This window comes from Symphalangus syndactylus, chromosome 4 (genome assembly GCF_028878055.3).
Source record: "Symphalangus syndactylus isolate Jambi chromosome 4, NHGRI_mSymSyn1-v2.1_pri, whole genome shotgun sequence".
Taxonomy (NCBI): Eukaryota; Metazoa; Chordata; class Mammalia; order Primates; family Hylobatidae; genus Symphalangus; species Symphalangus syndactylus.
Window position 1 is genome coordinate 89530016 of NC_072426.2, and position 14240 is coordinate 89544255.

At 40.7% G+C, this 14240-nt stretch overlaps 1 protein-coding gene across 9 annotated transcripts in view; it reads right to left on the reverse strand.

Moving 5' to 3' along the window:
- The window catches only part of CCSER2 (coiled-coil serine rich protein 2), a 194794-nt gene that overhangs the window by 95283 nt on the left and 85271 nt on the right, over nt 1-14240 (reverse strand). For all 9 annotated transcript variants that reach the window (XM_055275495.2, XM_055275494.2, XM_055275493.2 and 6 more), the window contains one exon: nt 6040-6130. In XM_055275495.2, coding sequence (XP_055131470.1) covers nt 6040-6130 — 91 coding nt within the window. The remainder of the gene's footprint in view (nt 1-6039; nt 6131-14240) is intronic.

A 14240-nucleotide genomic window follows, 5' to 3' on the forward strand; every position in this document is an offset into this window, starting at 1 on the left:
AGGCATGAATCACCATGCCCAGGCTTCAAGATTTAAAATTGCTTTCAGCTTAGTGCCTTTAGCAACATCATATATAAATTCATATTTGTATTATATTCATAGATTCAGTTAAGACCCAGTTAAGTATTTCTACATGGTATTAAAATGTTTCTTTAGTTTAAGTAACTCTATATAACGAAGGGATAATCTACATTTAACTGTTCTGAATTCAAATTTTTCCTCAATTCAGGCAAGAGAAATTCCACTCACTCCCAAAGCAAGAAACATTGTCAAAAAAACCACTTGATAGGTTATTTGAATGGTATCAACAGAGTCCACACGGAGGAAGAAGCAAGCAAATCGGGCGAATAGGCCAGGAGATGGGTTAAATATTGTGAGCAATTACAATGTAGAAACTGATGTGGTGCTTTTGTATTTGCTAAAAGTTATAGGTTCCACATATAGACTCCAAATTGAGGAATCTTCATTGAAACTTGAACTCAAACATGGACATAATGGCAAGTAAGCATTGGAAGCAAACATTTGCCATAAGCACAAAAGACTAATATTCAAACTGAGACAAACTGGGCTTAAACTCTAGAGAAATGACTGCTCCAAGATTCTGCAGGAAGTATCATGTTTAACTTCTCAAGGCATCCATCAATCACATGTTTATATATTTTAAAATGCTGCTAAGAAGATAATGTAGAATAACACTGCTGATGGTTTCTAAGAAAAGATTAAAGGTTCCCTGACAAAATAACTGAAACAATAGAGAAGAAAAGAGAAAGCAAACAAAATTACAAGACAGAGACAAATTCGGTTTCCAGAGACATTTTTTTTTTTTTTGAGATGAAGTCTAGCTCTGTTGCCCAGGCTGGAGTGCAGTGGCATGATCTTGCCTCACTGCAGCCTCTGCCTCCCAGGTTCAAACTACTCTCCTGCCTCAGCCTCCCGAGTAACTGAGATTACAGGCACACATCACCATGCCTGGCTAATTTTTTCTATTTTTAGTAGAGAAGGGGTTTCACCATGTTGGCCAGGCTGGTCTTGAACCCCTGACCTCAAGTGATCCACATGCCTTGGCCTCCCAAGTGCTGGAATTACATGCGTGAGCCACCGCCCGACCCAGAGACTGATAAATTTAAATTTAAAACAGGACAGATAAGATTAAGAAAGAAAATAAGTCCCTCTGAATGTGTTTAATACCACAGGGAATGATGGTGGCTTGTGGCAAACTAAAGAAAAAAACTGGTGAACTTCAAGGTATCCCAGTTCAAAAACCCAATGTGCTGATCACAACCAGATGCAGATGCAGGTGAGACTGGGCCCTAACTATGAGTTGAGAACCCCTGCTAGAGAAAACTATAGGCCTTCTGAAGGAAGTCTTTAGCATGAGATAAGAAATAAAGAAGAAAAAAGTATGATTAGCAAAGTATTCTGAGGGGGAAGTCAAGCACCAAATTTTCTGTTTTACCCTTAAGCTCAAAAATAAATTTCTCTAAATATTAAAGGACAACCTTACAAATGTTTTATTGATACAGGAACTAAAATATCAACCTTAGACCCCGCAACTGTTAGCTTACACTCAGGGTCACCAAAACACTCAGGTGTGGATTTCTCTGTTGGGGATCAGAACATGATACCACAAAGTGTGGCACTTTGGCAAGGTGAGTACTTTGAACTGAGGGAAACTGGAAATGCCTCAGAGGCAAGGTCTTTCTGATCTTCCTATCCTCCTGTTTCCTGCCCTTCTTCCTTCTCCAAAGTGAGTTACAGAAACCAGAATTCCTCTCCCCAAGGCAGGTCATAGAAACTAAAAATTCTCTTCCTCAAAGGAAGCCCTAAAACCTAGAAAGGTCACTCACTCTCTTTTCCTTTCTTCCTTGAAGACCCTCATTCCAGAGGGGTTCTGCACCATACCTGAGAGGCAGGAATACTACAGAGAATCTGAAAAGACAGGCCTTGCTGGGTCACTCTCCCCGCCCTCATTCTATCACCATTAGACCATAACCTTCTGTCCAATCACATTTCTATACAGCTGTCCATTCTTTATCAAGCCTAAACATAAAATCAGAGTTTTCCCTGGGTCTTTGGGTCTTCATTTCTGAAGAATCCTGTGTCATGTACAATTTTGATTAAATAAATGTGTTCCACTTTTTTTGTTAACCTGTCTTTTGTTATAGGTGTGTCAGTCATGACCCTTAAGATGGTTGAGAAAAAGTATCATACTTTTCTGCCCCTACATTCTCTGATATGGTTTGGCTCTGTGTCCCCACCCAAATCTCACCTTGAATTGCAATAACCCCCATGTGTAAAGGGCAGGACCAGGTGGAGATAACTGAATCATGGGGGCAGTTTCCTCCATGATGTTCTTGTGATAGTGAGTTCTCATGAGATCTGATCGTTTTATAAGGGGCTTTTCCCTCTTTGCTCAGCACTTCTCTCTCCTGCTGCCATGTGAAGAAGGACATGTTTGCTCCCCCTTCCAGCATGATTGCAAGTTTCCTGAGGCCTCCCCAGCCACGCAGAACTGTAAGTCAACTAAACCTCTTTCCTGTATAAATTACCCAGTCTCAGGCAGTTCTTTATAGCAGCGTGAGAATGGATTAATACAATCTCTAAAAACTTTCCTCCAATAACAGTCTCCAAATCCTAGCCCACAAATGTCCAGAAAACATTTGACCAACATTCTCTCCTTATTTGTGCTACTACATATGCCACATTTAATAGGGAAAGATTAACTGCACAAATGCATTCACCAGAAAAATACTCTCCTCATGGCTTCTTCCATGAAATGACAATTTGACAATTGTCATTCATAATGAGGTCACAGCAAATTTTTATCCAAATTAAGGATTTCAGTGAGGTGCCACTCTTCTGTGGGCCAAAACTCCACTGATACTGGGAGAATTAGTGGCAATTCATTATAGTTCATAGTGACCAATCTAAACCTTTTTATTTTTTTTTTTTTGAGATGGAATCTCACTCTGTCGCCCAGGCTGGAGTGCAGTAGCGTGATCTCGGCTCATTGCAATCTCTGCCTCTCGGGTTTAAGCGATTCTCCTGCCTCAGTCTCCCAAGTAGCTGGGACTACAGGCATGTGCCTCCAAGCCCGGCTAATTTTTTGTATTTTTAGTAGACACAGGGTTTCACCATGTTAGCCAGGATGGTCTCAATCTCCTGACCTCATGTTCTGCCTGCCTTGGCCTCCCAAAGCGCTGGGATTACAGGCATGAGCCACCACGCCTGGCCCCAATCTAAATTTTTATCAAACCTGCATAATATCATCAACAACCAGAAGCTATAAAGGACTAAAACCTGTAGTGGAAAGCACATTGTAAGACTCCCTAAACCTCTATCAGTCCCTGTAACATTCTCATCCTCCCAGCTAAAAAACTGTAACAGGTGTGTATAGTCATTCCAGACTTAAGAGCCATAAAAAGAAAAATTTCCCACTTTCCTATAGTACCAAACCTAGATACTATTTTATCTTTGGTGGCTCAGGAGGCTACATATTTTAGTTCCATGTTCTTACATGCTTTCTTTAATGTTCCTTTACTCAAAATAGCCAATAGCTGTTTGCCTTCTTCTAGAAAAATCTGAAGTACTGTTTATGTGGGATGTTCCCAAGAGTTCCCTCCTACTTTTCACAAGTTCCCAATCAAGACCTCAAAGACTAAATTTCCCTGTGATTCTACTTTTATCTAATATTTGGGTGACTTTCTGTTGTCTGCTAAAGATAAGGCAGGCTCTAAGATCCTTTCTTTCTACTTCCACCCAGAAAGGGCATAAAGTTTCCAAGAGAAGTTGTTATAATTCTGTCAAAGTAAAATGCATTACCTAGCATGTGATTTATTCCGAGGAAGTAAATCCCTCACTCCTCACTACCAGCCCTAAAAATTACCATTAAATTTCCCAGATCATCAAGTCTCATTATTCTTCCCCTATAACTTTCCAGTGGTTTATGTTTTTCCTCTGTGTTCTACAATATTTTTCTACTTGATCTTTCAAGTCACTAATTCAGATTCAATAGCAGTGATGCTTTCTGTCATTTACTGAATAAACTGTTTTGTTGGGAAGTCTTGTCTTTTAACTCCAGAAAGAACTGTGCTGCAATTCAATCTAAGTGATTATCTCCTTGGACTACTCTGATCCTCAGGGTTCTGTCATTTTCCTTGTTCCTCCTCAGTGTTGCCTGTGATTTTTTTCTTTCTCAGCACTAGAACTCAGCTGTTTGCCAGAGCATACTAAGCGACAGCAGAACCACAGAAAGGTGTAACATTCTCTGTCTCTGCGAGACAGTAGTGGATATTGTCCTCAACTTTTCATTCTCTCCTTACAGAATTATACATGCAGTGTCCTCTATCATGTGCAGAGCCTTCATTATGAAGAGTACACTTTCCAGTCTCAAAGGTGTTAGGTTTGGCCATGTTACCTGCTTTGGCCAAAAGAATGTGCTTAGAAATAAGTGTCCTCTGTGAATGAAGATAGTTGTCAGGTTAGCTCCAGGGGTGTGGGTGTTTTTCTTTATTTTATTTTATTTTTGTTTTTGTTTTTGTTTTGAGGAGGAAGGTGGTTTTATTTTAATTTTATGGGCTCCTTGCTCCCTTTTTTTGGTGATCTAATTGCATTGGTTAAAAGCAGCTAAGCAGTTCTTTAGAATACGCTCTCTAACCAAATCTAACTTTATTTAGACAATGTAGATGGACAAGCTTGATTGTTTGAACTAAAATGGAAACATTAAACAAATATCACAGCCCTCACTAACAACACTGTGACTTTGCTGTCAAGTGTAGATTCCCCTCTTCAAAAAATCTTGTGACCATTTGGTATGGCTTACCTGGAAACTTCTGTAAATCTTTTGTTTTAGTAAAATATTTTTTGTTATTCTAAAAAAAAAAGTGCTAGTTCTTAGCTAAGACTTTAAGAGACATAATATGCATGTTTCTGCTCATCCTGTTGCATTTCTGCTGTCATGAGAACAACCTGCCCCACAGTGCTCCTGGTCTCCAAATGAAGAAACATGGAATAGACCTCAAGCCAGTCCCATAGCCTGAGCTTCCCAGCTAATCCTCAGATCCATGAATGAGAAAAATAAATGTTTATTTTGAAAGCAACTGAGATTTTGAGAATGCCATACAGCATTCTGGCAGGAAAAATAAAAGCCTCACCAGTATGACAAATATAAGCTGGTAATAAAGCAGCAAAGCAGGCTACTAACACCCCAGTGAAGCATTGGGACAGACACCTCCCCTCTCTGAAATATTCCTTGCATTTTTCTAGCACCATGGATAAAAGGATCCCACTCACCATTTTCACTTTATTTCTAGCCCCTGGAGGCCTGTGAGACCAGGCAAACGTTGATTGACAGGAAATTCTCAGATTTCTAAGGGCAGCCCTCTCCCCAGGAGTATCCCCATTTCAACCTTTGCCTCCAGGGCTTTTTTATGCTGGTTTCTGGTTCTCCAACAGTCCTTAAGATAAAAAAATCCTACAAGTGCTATGTCATTGGAGCCAAAAGAACCTAAGGCCCCTCTCCCATATGGATTATCTAAAGCCTCACCTCAGCAGTTACTGGGATCTAGAGAGAAAGACAGACTAGAATTGGGAGTAAAATGTACAGAATGATCCATTCAGAAGGTCATCACTTTCCCAGAATTAATCTTTATAAAATATTTATCAAATTAAGATATTATAGTGTTTCACAAGTAAGATGGTATGTTTCTGTAAATACATTTCTTCCTAAAATCAAAACGAGATAAAGGGAGGAAAAACTGGGTACATACACAGAAAAAGAAAAGACAACTCTTATCTGCAACTTACTTTATGGTATACAATGTTATTGGATGATAGAGAATTATTTCTAAGACTTACAAAATCAGGTTTTAAATATTTAAGTTAGTTTACAAATGAACCTATTTTACTTCACTTAAGACTGATTCTCAGTCTGAAAGGCTCCATTAAGATTAAGAAGTCTGCAAGTAACAAATATCAAATTGGCTACAGTCAAGTAGCTCAAGTATATACCTCTGAAGGCTCAATATTGTCTCAACTTACCATTTTCAAGAGGTGCATCCTCAGGCAGATCCACATCAAGCATAAGATCATCATCCTCAAGGTCACATGATTCAAGATTATTCAAAATATCCTGTGAACAAAAGCAGTAAAAAATATACTATAATCTAGCTCTAAGGATATGTCAACCATTATTTTTTAAAATCAAACTATATGATATCCTGAATTCACTCATTATCTGCACTGAAAGAATAATAGGTTTTCAAATTTTTAAAAAATAAAAATAGATTTAACTAGTTTAATTAAGCTATTTCTAACATCCTTCTCCTAGTCTTCCTCCTAGTCTTTCCTCCCCAATAGATTTTTATTTTCATATTAAAAAATTTTAAGTCCGTTTTTAACATCTTCCCTGGTAAAATACTGAAGAATCAAAAATAGTAAAGAATTGCCCAAAATTTATTCATAATTGGTATAAGAGGTGAGAGGCTGTGTTTTATTATTTCCAGGGATTGGACCACTTACATAAATAATAAAATAAGTTTTTAACAATGTGGTTATTCCATTTCCTTTCTTGTGCCAAACCTATCTCCTGCTACCATTAAGCACTCTGTCACCTCCTTGGCTTGACTCAATTTGTTCTTTTTCTATGATAGGACTAGACTATTCAAACCAGCATATGCAGTCCCTGCTGGCTTTTATTTGCGACCTTACTAGCTATTATCTCTTCTTTAAAAAGTAGTGTTTTAGTTTCAAAGACTGTTGTTCTGAAGCCTAAAGAACTGAATAAACAAAAACTAAGGTTAAGGTAATAAACTCGGTTTGACCTATAGCCCACTGGTGAGTCCTTACAATCCAAGAATGAATCCAAATATCATAAGACCTTTCCTTAGCATATACAAGTAAAAAGATCAAAAGTCCAACAAACTTTTAAAAGACTGAGACATCATGGTCATAAAAAACTCTATTTTTTGAGACAGAGTCTCGCTGTCACCCAGGCTGGAGTGCAGTGGCACGATCTTGGCTCACTGCAAGCTCCGCCTCCTGGGTTCACGCCATTCTCCTGCCTCAGCCTCCCGAGTAGCTGGGACTACAGGCGCCCGCCACCACGCCCAGCTAATTTTTCGGATTTTTAGTAGAGACGGGGTTTCACTGTGTTGGCCAGGATGGTCTTGATCTCCTGACCTCGTGATCTGCCTGCCTCGGCCTCCCAAAGTGCTGGGATCACAGACTTGAGCCACCGCGCCCAGCCCAAAAAACTCTTACAGAAGGGAAATATCTACTTTATTACAGACAATATGAATAAAATTAAAACTGTTTCCTATGTTGAGTGTTCCATGCAAATATGTTCAATTTTGTGTTGGGCCCTCCAAAGACTAAAAGTAACTAGAAACATTATTTGAAAAGCAAAATCTCTGGAAATTTTTTTTTCATTTTTAAAAACTCTATTGCAGAATGTTTGACATGCAATTAAACTGCACATATTTAAAGCAAACAGGAGAGATTGCCAAGATGGCCAATTAGAAGCAGCTACGGTCTGCGGCACTCATGGAGAGGAATGAAAGCAGTGAGTGAACTCAGCACCTTCAACTGAAATATCCAGGTTCTCACACTGGGACTGACTGGACAAATAGCCTGACCCACAGAGAATGAAGAAAAGCAGGGCAGGGCAGCAGTCCACCCGGGAGCAATGTGGAGCCAAAGGAACCCCTAACCTCAGCCAAGAGAAGTAATGAGTGATTGTGCAATCCCACCTGGGGAAACCACACTTCTCCCACAGGTCTTTGCAACCAGCAGATCAGGAGATCCTCTCATAAGCCCATGTCACCAATACACAGAACTGTGTGGCGTCCAGGTAGAGCAGCAGCTTGGGCACACACAGAGATATATGAGTTTTGCATATTCCACCCCTGGGATTCCTGGCAAGGCAGATCTGTTCCTACATACCACCAGGAGTGGGGCTGAATCCAAGGATCCAAGCAGCGTCATTCTGCAGGCCCACTTGCACAGCACCTTACACGTTAAGACCCACTGACTTGGAATTCCAGCCAGTCAGCAGTGACAAGGAGTCTGCCTGAGAAGGACTGAGTTTCCAGGAGGAGGGGCAGCCGCCATCTCTGCTGTCTGGTCAACTCAGCTGATCCAGTCTGCTGGCTCGGGAGAGTCCAGACAGTCCGAACAAGAAAGTGTCCCCCACAATGCAGCACAGCTGTGCTAACAAAAAGCAGCCAGACTACTTGTTTAAGTAGGTCCCTGATCCTGTTTCTCCTGAATGGATGAGATCACCCAACAGGGTCTCTAGCCACCTCCCACAGGTGCCTCCTTCAGGCTGCCAACAGGTCAGTAACCCCTGGAATGGAGTTTCCAGAGGGAGGATCAGGTTGCCATCTTTGCTGTTTCACAGCCTTCACTGGTGATACTTCCAGGTAAGAAAAAAACTGAGGCAACTAGGGTCTGAAGAGGAATGCCAGCAAACCCCAGCAGCCCTTTGGAGGAGTAGCCTATTAAAAGAAAAACAAACAGAAAACAACAGCAATAAAAACATCAACAAAAAAGACTCCACAAAAACCCAATTCAAAGGTCAGCAACCTCAAAGATTGAAGGCAGATAAGCCCACAAATATGAGAAAGAATCAATGCAAAAACGCTGAAAACTCAAAAAGCCAGAGTGCCTCATCTGCAAATGACCACAACACCTCTCCAGCAAGGGCACAGAACTGGGCTGAGGATGAGATGGCTGAACTGACACAGTAGGCTTCAGAAGGTGAGTAACAACAAACTTCGCTGAGCTAAAGGAGCATGTTATTACCCAATGCAAAGAAGCTCAGAATGATAAAACAACACAGGAGCTGATAGTCAAAATAGCTGGTTGAGAGAGCAACATAACTGACCTGATGGAGCTGAAAATCACAACATGAGAACTTCCCAATGTAATCACCAGTATCAATAGCAGAATAGACCAAGCAGAGGAAAGAATCTCAGAACTTAAAGACAATCTTGCTGAAATAAAACAAGCAGACAAGATTAGAGAAAAAAGAATGAAAATAAATGAACAAAATCTCTGAAAAATATGCAATTATGTAAAGAGACCAAACCTATAACTGATTGGGACACCTGAAAGAGATGGGGAGGATGGAACCAACTTGGGAAACATACTTCAGGATATCATCCAGAACTTCCTCCATGTAGCAAGACAGGCCAACATTCAAATTCAGGAACTGCAGAGAACCCCAATAAGATATTCCATGAGAAGATCAACCGCAAGACACATAAACATCAGATTTTCAAGGTCAAAATGAAAAAAAAAAATGTTAAGGGCAGCCAGAGAGAAAGACCAGGTCACCTACAAAGGAAAGCCAATCAGACTAATAGCAGACCTGTCAGTGGAAACCCTACAAGCCAGAAGAGGTTGGGGGCCAATATTCAACATTCTTAAAGAAAAGAATTTCCAACCCAGAATTTCACATCCAGCCAAACTAAGCTTCATAAGCAAAGGAGAAATAAGAACCTTTTCAGACAAACAAATGCCGATGGAATACATCATCACCAAGTCTGCTTTGCAAGAGCTCCTGAAGGAAGCACTAAATATAGATAGGAAAAACCATTATCAGCTACTACAAAAGCACACTGAAGTACACAGACCAGTGACACTATGAAGTAACCACATAAACAAGTCTGCAAAATAACCAGCTAGCATCATGATGACAGGATCAAATTTACATACAACAATACTAACCTTAAATGTAAATTAAAAGACACAGAATGGAAAGCTAAATAATTATCGAAGATCCATCGGTATGCTGTCTTCAAAAGACCCATCTCACATACAAAGACACACATAGGCTCAAAATAAAGGGAAGGAGGAATATTTACCAAGCAAATGCAAAACACAGAGTTTGCAATCTTGGTTTCTGACAAAATAGACTTTAAACCAATAAAGATCAAAAAAGGCAAAGAAGGGCATTACATAATGGTAAAAGGTTCAATTCAACAAGAAGAGCTAACTATCTTAAATATATATGCAGCCAATATAGAAGTACCGAGATTCAGAAAGCAAGTTTTTAGAGACCTACGAAGAGACGCAGACTTCCACACAATAATAGTGGGAGACATTAACACCCCAATGACAATATTAGAAAGATCATCAAGACAGAAAATTAACAAAGATATTCAGGATCTGAACTCAGCTCTGCATCAAGTAGACCTGATAGATATATACAGGACTCTCCACCCAAAAACAACAGAATATGCATTCTTCTTATGGCCACAGGGCACTAACTCTAAAACTGATCACATAATCAAAAATAAAACACTCCTCGGGCCTCTGCCCGGCTGCCCCTTCTGGGATGTGAGGAGCGCCTCTGCCCGGCCGCCCCGTATGGTAAGTGAGGAGCGCCTCTGCCCGGCCACCCATCGTCTGGGATGTGAGGAGCACCTCTGCCCAGCTGCCCCGTCCGGGAAGTGAGGAGCCCCTCTGCCCGGCCGCCACCCCGTCTAGGAAGTGAGGAGCGTCTCTGCCCGGCCGCCCCGTCTGGGAAGTGAGGAGCACCTCTGCCTGGCCGCCCCGTCTGGGATGTGGGGAGCGCCTCTGCCCGGCCGCCCCGTCTGGGAGGTCTACCACAGAGGCCAGAAACAATGTGGGGGCTGGATGTGGTGGCTCACGCCTGTAGTCCCAGTACTCTGGGAGGCTGAGGCAGGTTGATCACTTGAGGCTAGGAGCTTGAGACCAGCCTGGCCAACATGGCAAAACATATGAGAAATACAACTGTCAAACCAACCAACGAACCAAGCGACAACAAAGCAGGTCTACCCTGGAGTCATACTCTAATTTTTTCTATTTTCCTCCCTTTCTGATCCTTTATCCCACTTTCTTTTTCTTCCTCTTCCTTCTCCTTCTTCTTTGTCAAATGGAGGACTGAGTTATTATCATTGATCCATACAAAGTCCCTCTCTCATTTATTTTCTTTAATTCCCACCCCTCATTTCTTTTTTTTTTTTTTTTTGAGACGGAGTCTCGCTCTGTCACCCAGGCTGGAGTGCAGTGGCGCAATCTCGGCTCACTGCAAGCTCCGCCTCCCGGGTTCATGCCATTCTCCTGCCTCAGCCTCTCCGAGTAGCTGGGACTACAGGCGCCCGCCACCACGCCCGGCTAATTTTTTGTATTTTTAGTAGAGACGGGGTTTCACCGTGGTCTCGATCTCCTGACCTCGTGATCCGCCCGCTTCGGCCTCCCAAAGTGCTGGGATTACAAGCGTGAGCCACCGCGCCCGGCCTCCTCATTTCTATTCCCCGTCTTCCCATGTGCAACCTTCCTAATATGTTTGATATGCATCTTTTTGTTTGTATGTACTTTTAGAAAATGTTTATTGTTTTGTGTGCAAAATAAAATAAAATAAAATAAATAAATAAAATAAAACACTCCTCAGCAAATGCAAAAGAACTGAAATCATAACAGTCTCTTGGACCATAGTGCAACCAAATTAGAACTCAAGATTGGGAAATTCACTCAAAACCACACAACTACACGGAAATTGAACAACCGTCTCCTGAATGACTTGAGAAATAATGAAAGTAAGGCAGAAATCAAGAAGTTCTTTGAAAGTAATGAGAACAAAGAGAAAACATACCACAATCTCCGGGATGCAGCTAAAGCAGTGTTAAGAGGGAAATTTATAGCACTAAATGCCCACATCAAAGAGCTAGAAAGATCTCAAGTTAACAACCTAACATCACAACTAAAAGGACTAGAGAACCAAGAGCAAACCAACCCCAAAGTGAGCAGAAGACAAGAAATAACCAAGATCAGAGCTGAACTGAAGAAGATGGAGACACAGAAATCCTTCAAAAAAAGAAAAAAAATCAATGAATCCAGGAACAGCTTTTTGAAAAAATTAATAAAATAGACAACTAGCTAGACTAATAAAGAAGAAAAGAGAGAAGAATCAAATAAACATAATCAGAAATGATAAGGGGAATATCACCACTGATCCCACAGAAATAGAAACAATCATCAGGGAATACTATAAACACCTCTATGCACATAAACTAGAAAATCTAGAAGAAACAGATAAATTCCTGGACACATACACCCTTTTTGGGAGAAAAGCTGTGTAGTTGGAAGAGAAGCTGAGGCAGGGCTTGCATGTCTGCTAGACTTGCTGGCTCCTTGCTTCTAGCACTCCCATTATCTCAAGTAGCCATATGTTTCTCGTTCACTTGATACACCATTTCCTTTCAACCCCCACATCCTCACCACCTGTTTCTTTGTTTGAGCACCAATAAATAGCATGGGCTCCCAGAACTCGGGGTCTTCACAGCCTCCACACTCACAATGGCCCCCTGGTCCCACTTTCTCTCTCAAACTGTCTTTTTCTCATTCCTTTCTGCCGGACATCGTCCCCCCACGACCTGTTGTTGGGTCTGATCACCCCAACAACCCTCCCAAGACTGAACCAGGAAGAAACTGATTCCCTGAACAGACCAATAATGAGTTCTAAAATTGAGCCAGTAATAAATAGTTCACCAACCAAAAAAAAAGCCCGTGACTAGACAGATTCACATCTGAATTATATCAGAGGTACACAAAGAAGAGCTGGTAGCAGTTCTACTTAAACTATTCAAAAAAATTAAAAAGGAGGGACTCCTCCCTAACTCGTTCTATGAGGTCACCATCATCCTGGTACCAAAACCTGGCAGAGATACAATAAAAAAAGAAGACTTTAGGCCAATATCTTTGATGAACATAAATGCAAAGATCTTCAACAAAATACTGGCAAACAGAATGCAGCAGCACATCAAAAAGCTTATCCACCTGGGATGCAAGGCCTGTTTCAATATACGCAAATCAATAAATGTGATTTATCACATAAAACTAAAGACAAAAACCACATGACTATCTCAATAGATGCAGAAAAGACCCTCGATAAAATTCAACATCTCTTCATGTTAAAAACACTCAATAAACTAGGCAGTGAAGGAACATACCTCAAAATAATAAGAGCCATATATGACAAACCCACAACCAATATCACACTGAAAGGGCAAAAGCTGGAGGCATTCCCCTTGAAAACCAGCACAAGACAAGGATGCCCTCTCTCACCACTCCTATTCAACATAGTACTGGAAGTTCTGGCCAGGGCAATCAGTCAAGAGAAAGAAATAAAAGGTATTCAAATAGGAAGAAGTCAAATTATCTTTGTTTGCAGATGAGATAATTCTATATCTAGAAAACCCCATCATCTCAGCCCTAAAGCTTCTTAAGCTGACAAGTAACTTCAGCAAAGTCTAAGGATACAAAGTCAGTGTGCAAAAATGGAGAGCATCCCTAAACACCAACAACAGGCAAGCTGAGAACCAAATCATGAATGAATTCCCATTCATAACTGCCACAAAAAGAAGAGAATACCTACGTATTAATACAGCTAACAATGGAAGGAAAGAACCTCTTCAAGGAGAACTACAAACACTGCTCAAAGAAATCAGAGAGGAAACAAACAAATGGAAAACCATTCCATGCTCATGTATGGTTGGTAAAATCAATATCGTGCAAATGGCTATACTGCCAAAACGAATTTATAGATTCAATGCTATTCCCATTAAACTACCATTGACATTCTTCACAGAATTAGAAAAAAACTATTTTAAAATTCACATGGAACCAAAAAAGAGCCCAAACAGCCAAGACAATCCTAAGCAAAAAGAACTAAATATACAGGCACCCAGTACAGGAGCACCCAGATTCTGGTGGCATCATGCTACCTCACTTTACAGAAAAGGCTACAGTAACCAAAACAGCACGGTACTGGTATAAGAATAGATACATAGACCAATGGAGCAGAATAGAGAACTCAGAAATAAGACTGCACACCTATAACCATATGATTTTCAACAAACCTGACAGAAACAAGCAATAGAGAAAGGACACCCTATTTAATAAATGGTGCTGGAAGAACTGGCTGGTCATATGCAGAAAATTGTAACTGGACTTCTTCCTTACACTACACACAAAAATTAACTCAAGATGGATTAAAGACTTTAATGTAAAACCCAAAACTATAAAAACCCTAGAAGAAAATCTAGGCAATACCATTCAGGTAAAGATTTAGGCACAGGCAAATATTTCATGATGAGAATGCCAAAAGCATTACAACAAAAGCAAAAATTGACAAATGGGATCTAATTAAGAGCTTCTGCACAGCAAAGGAAACTATCATAAGGGTGAACAGACAACCTATGGAATGGGAGAAA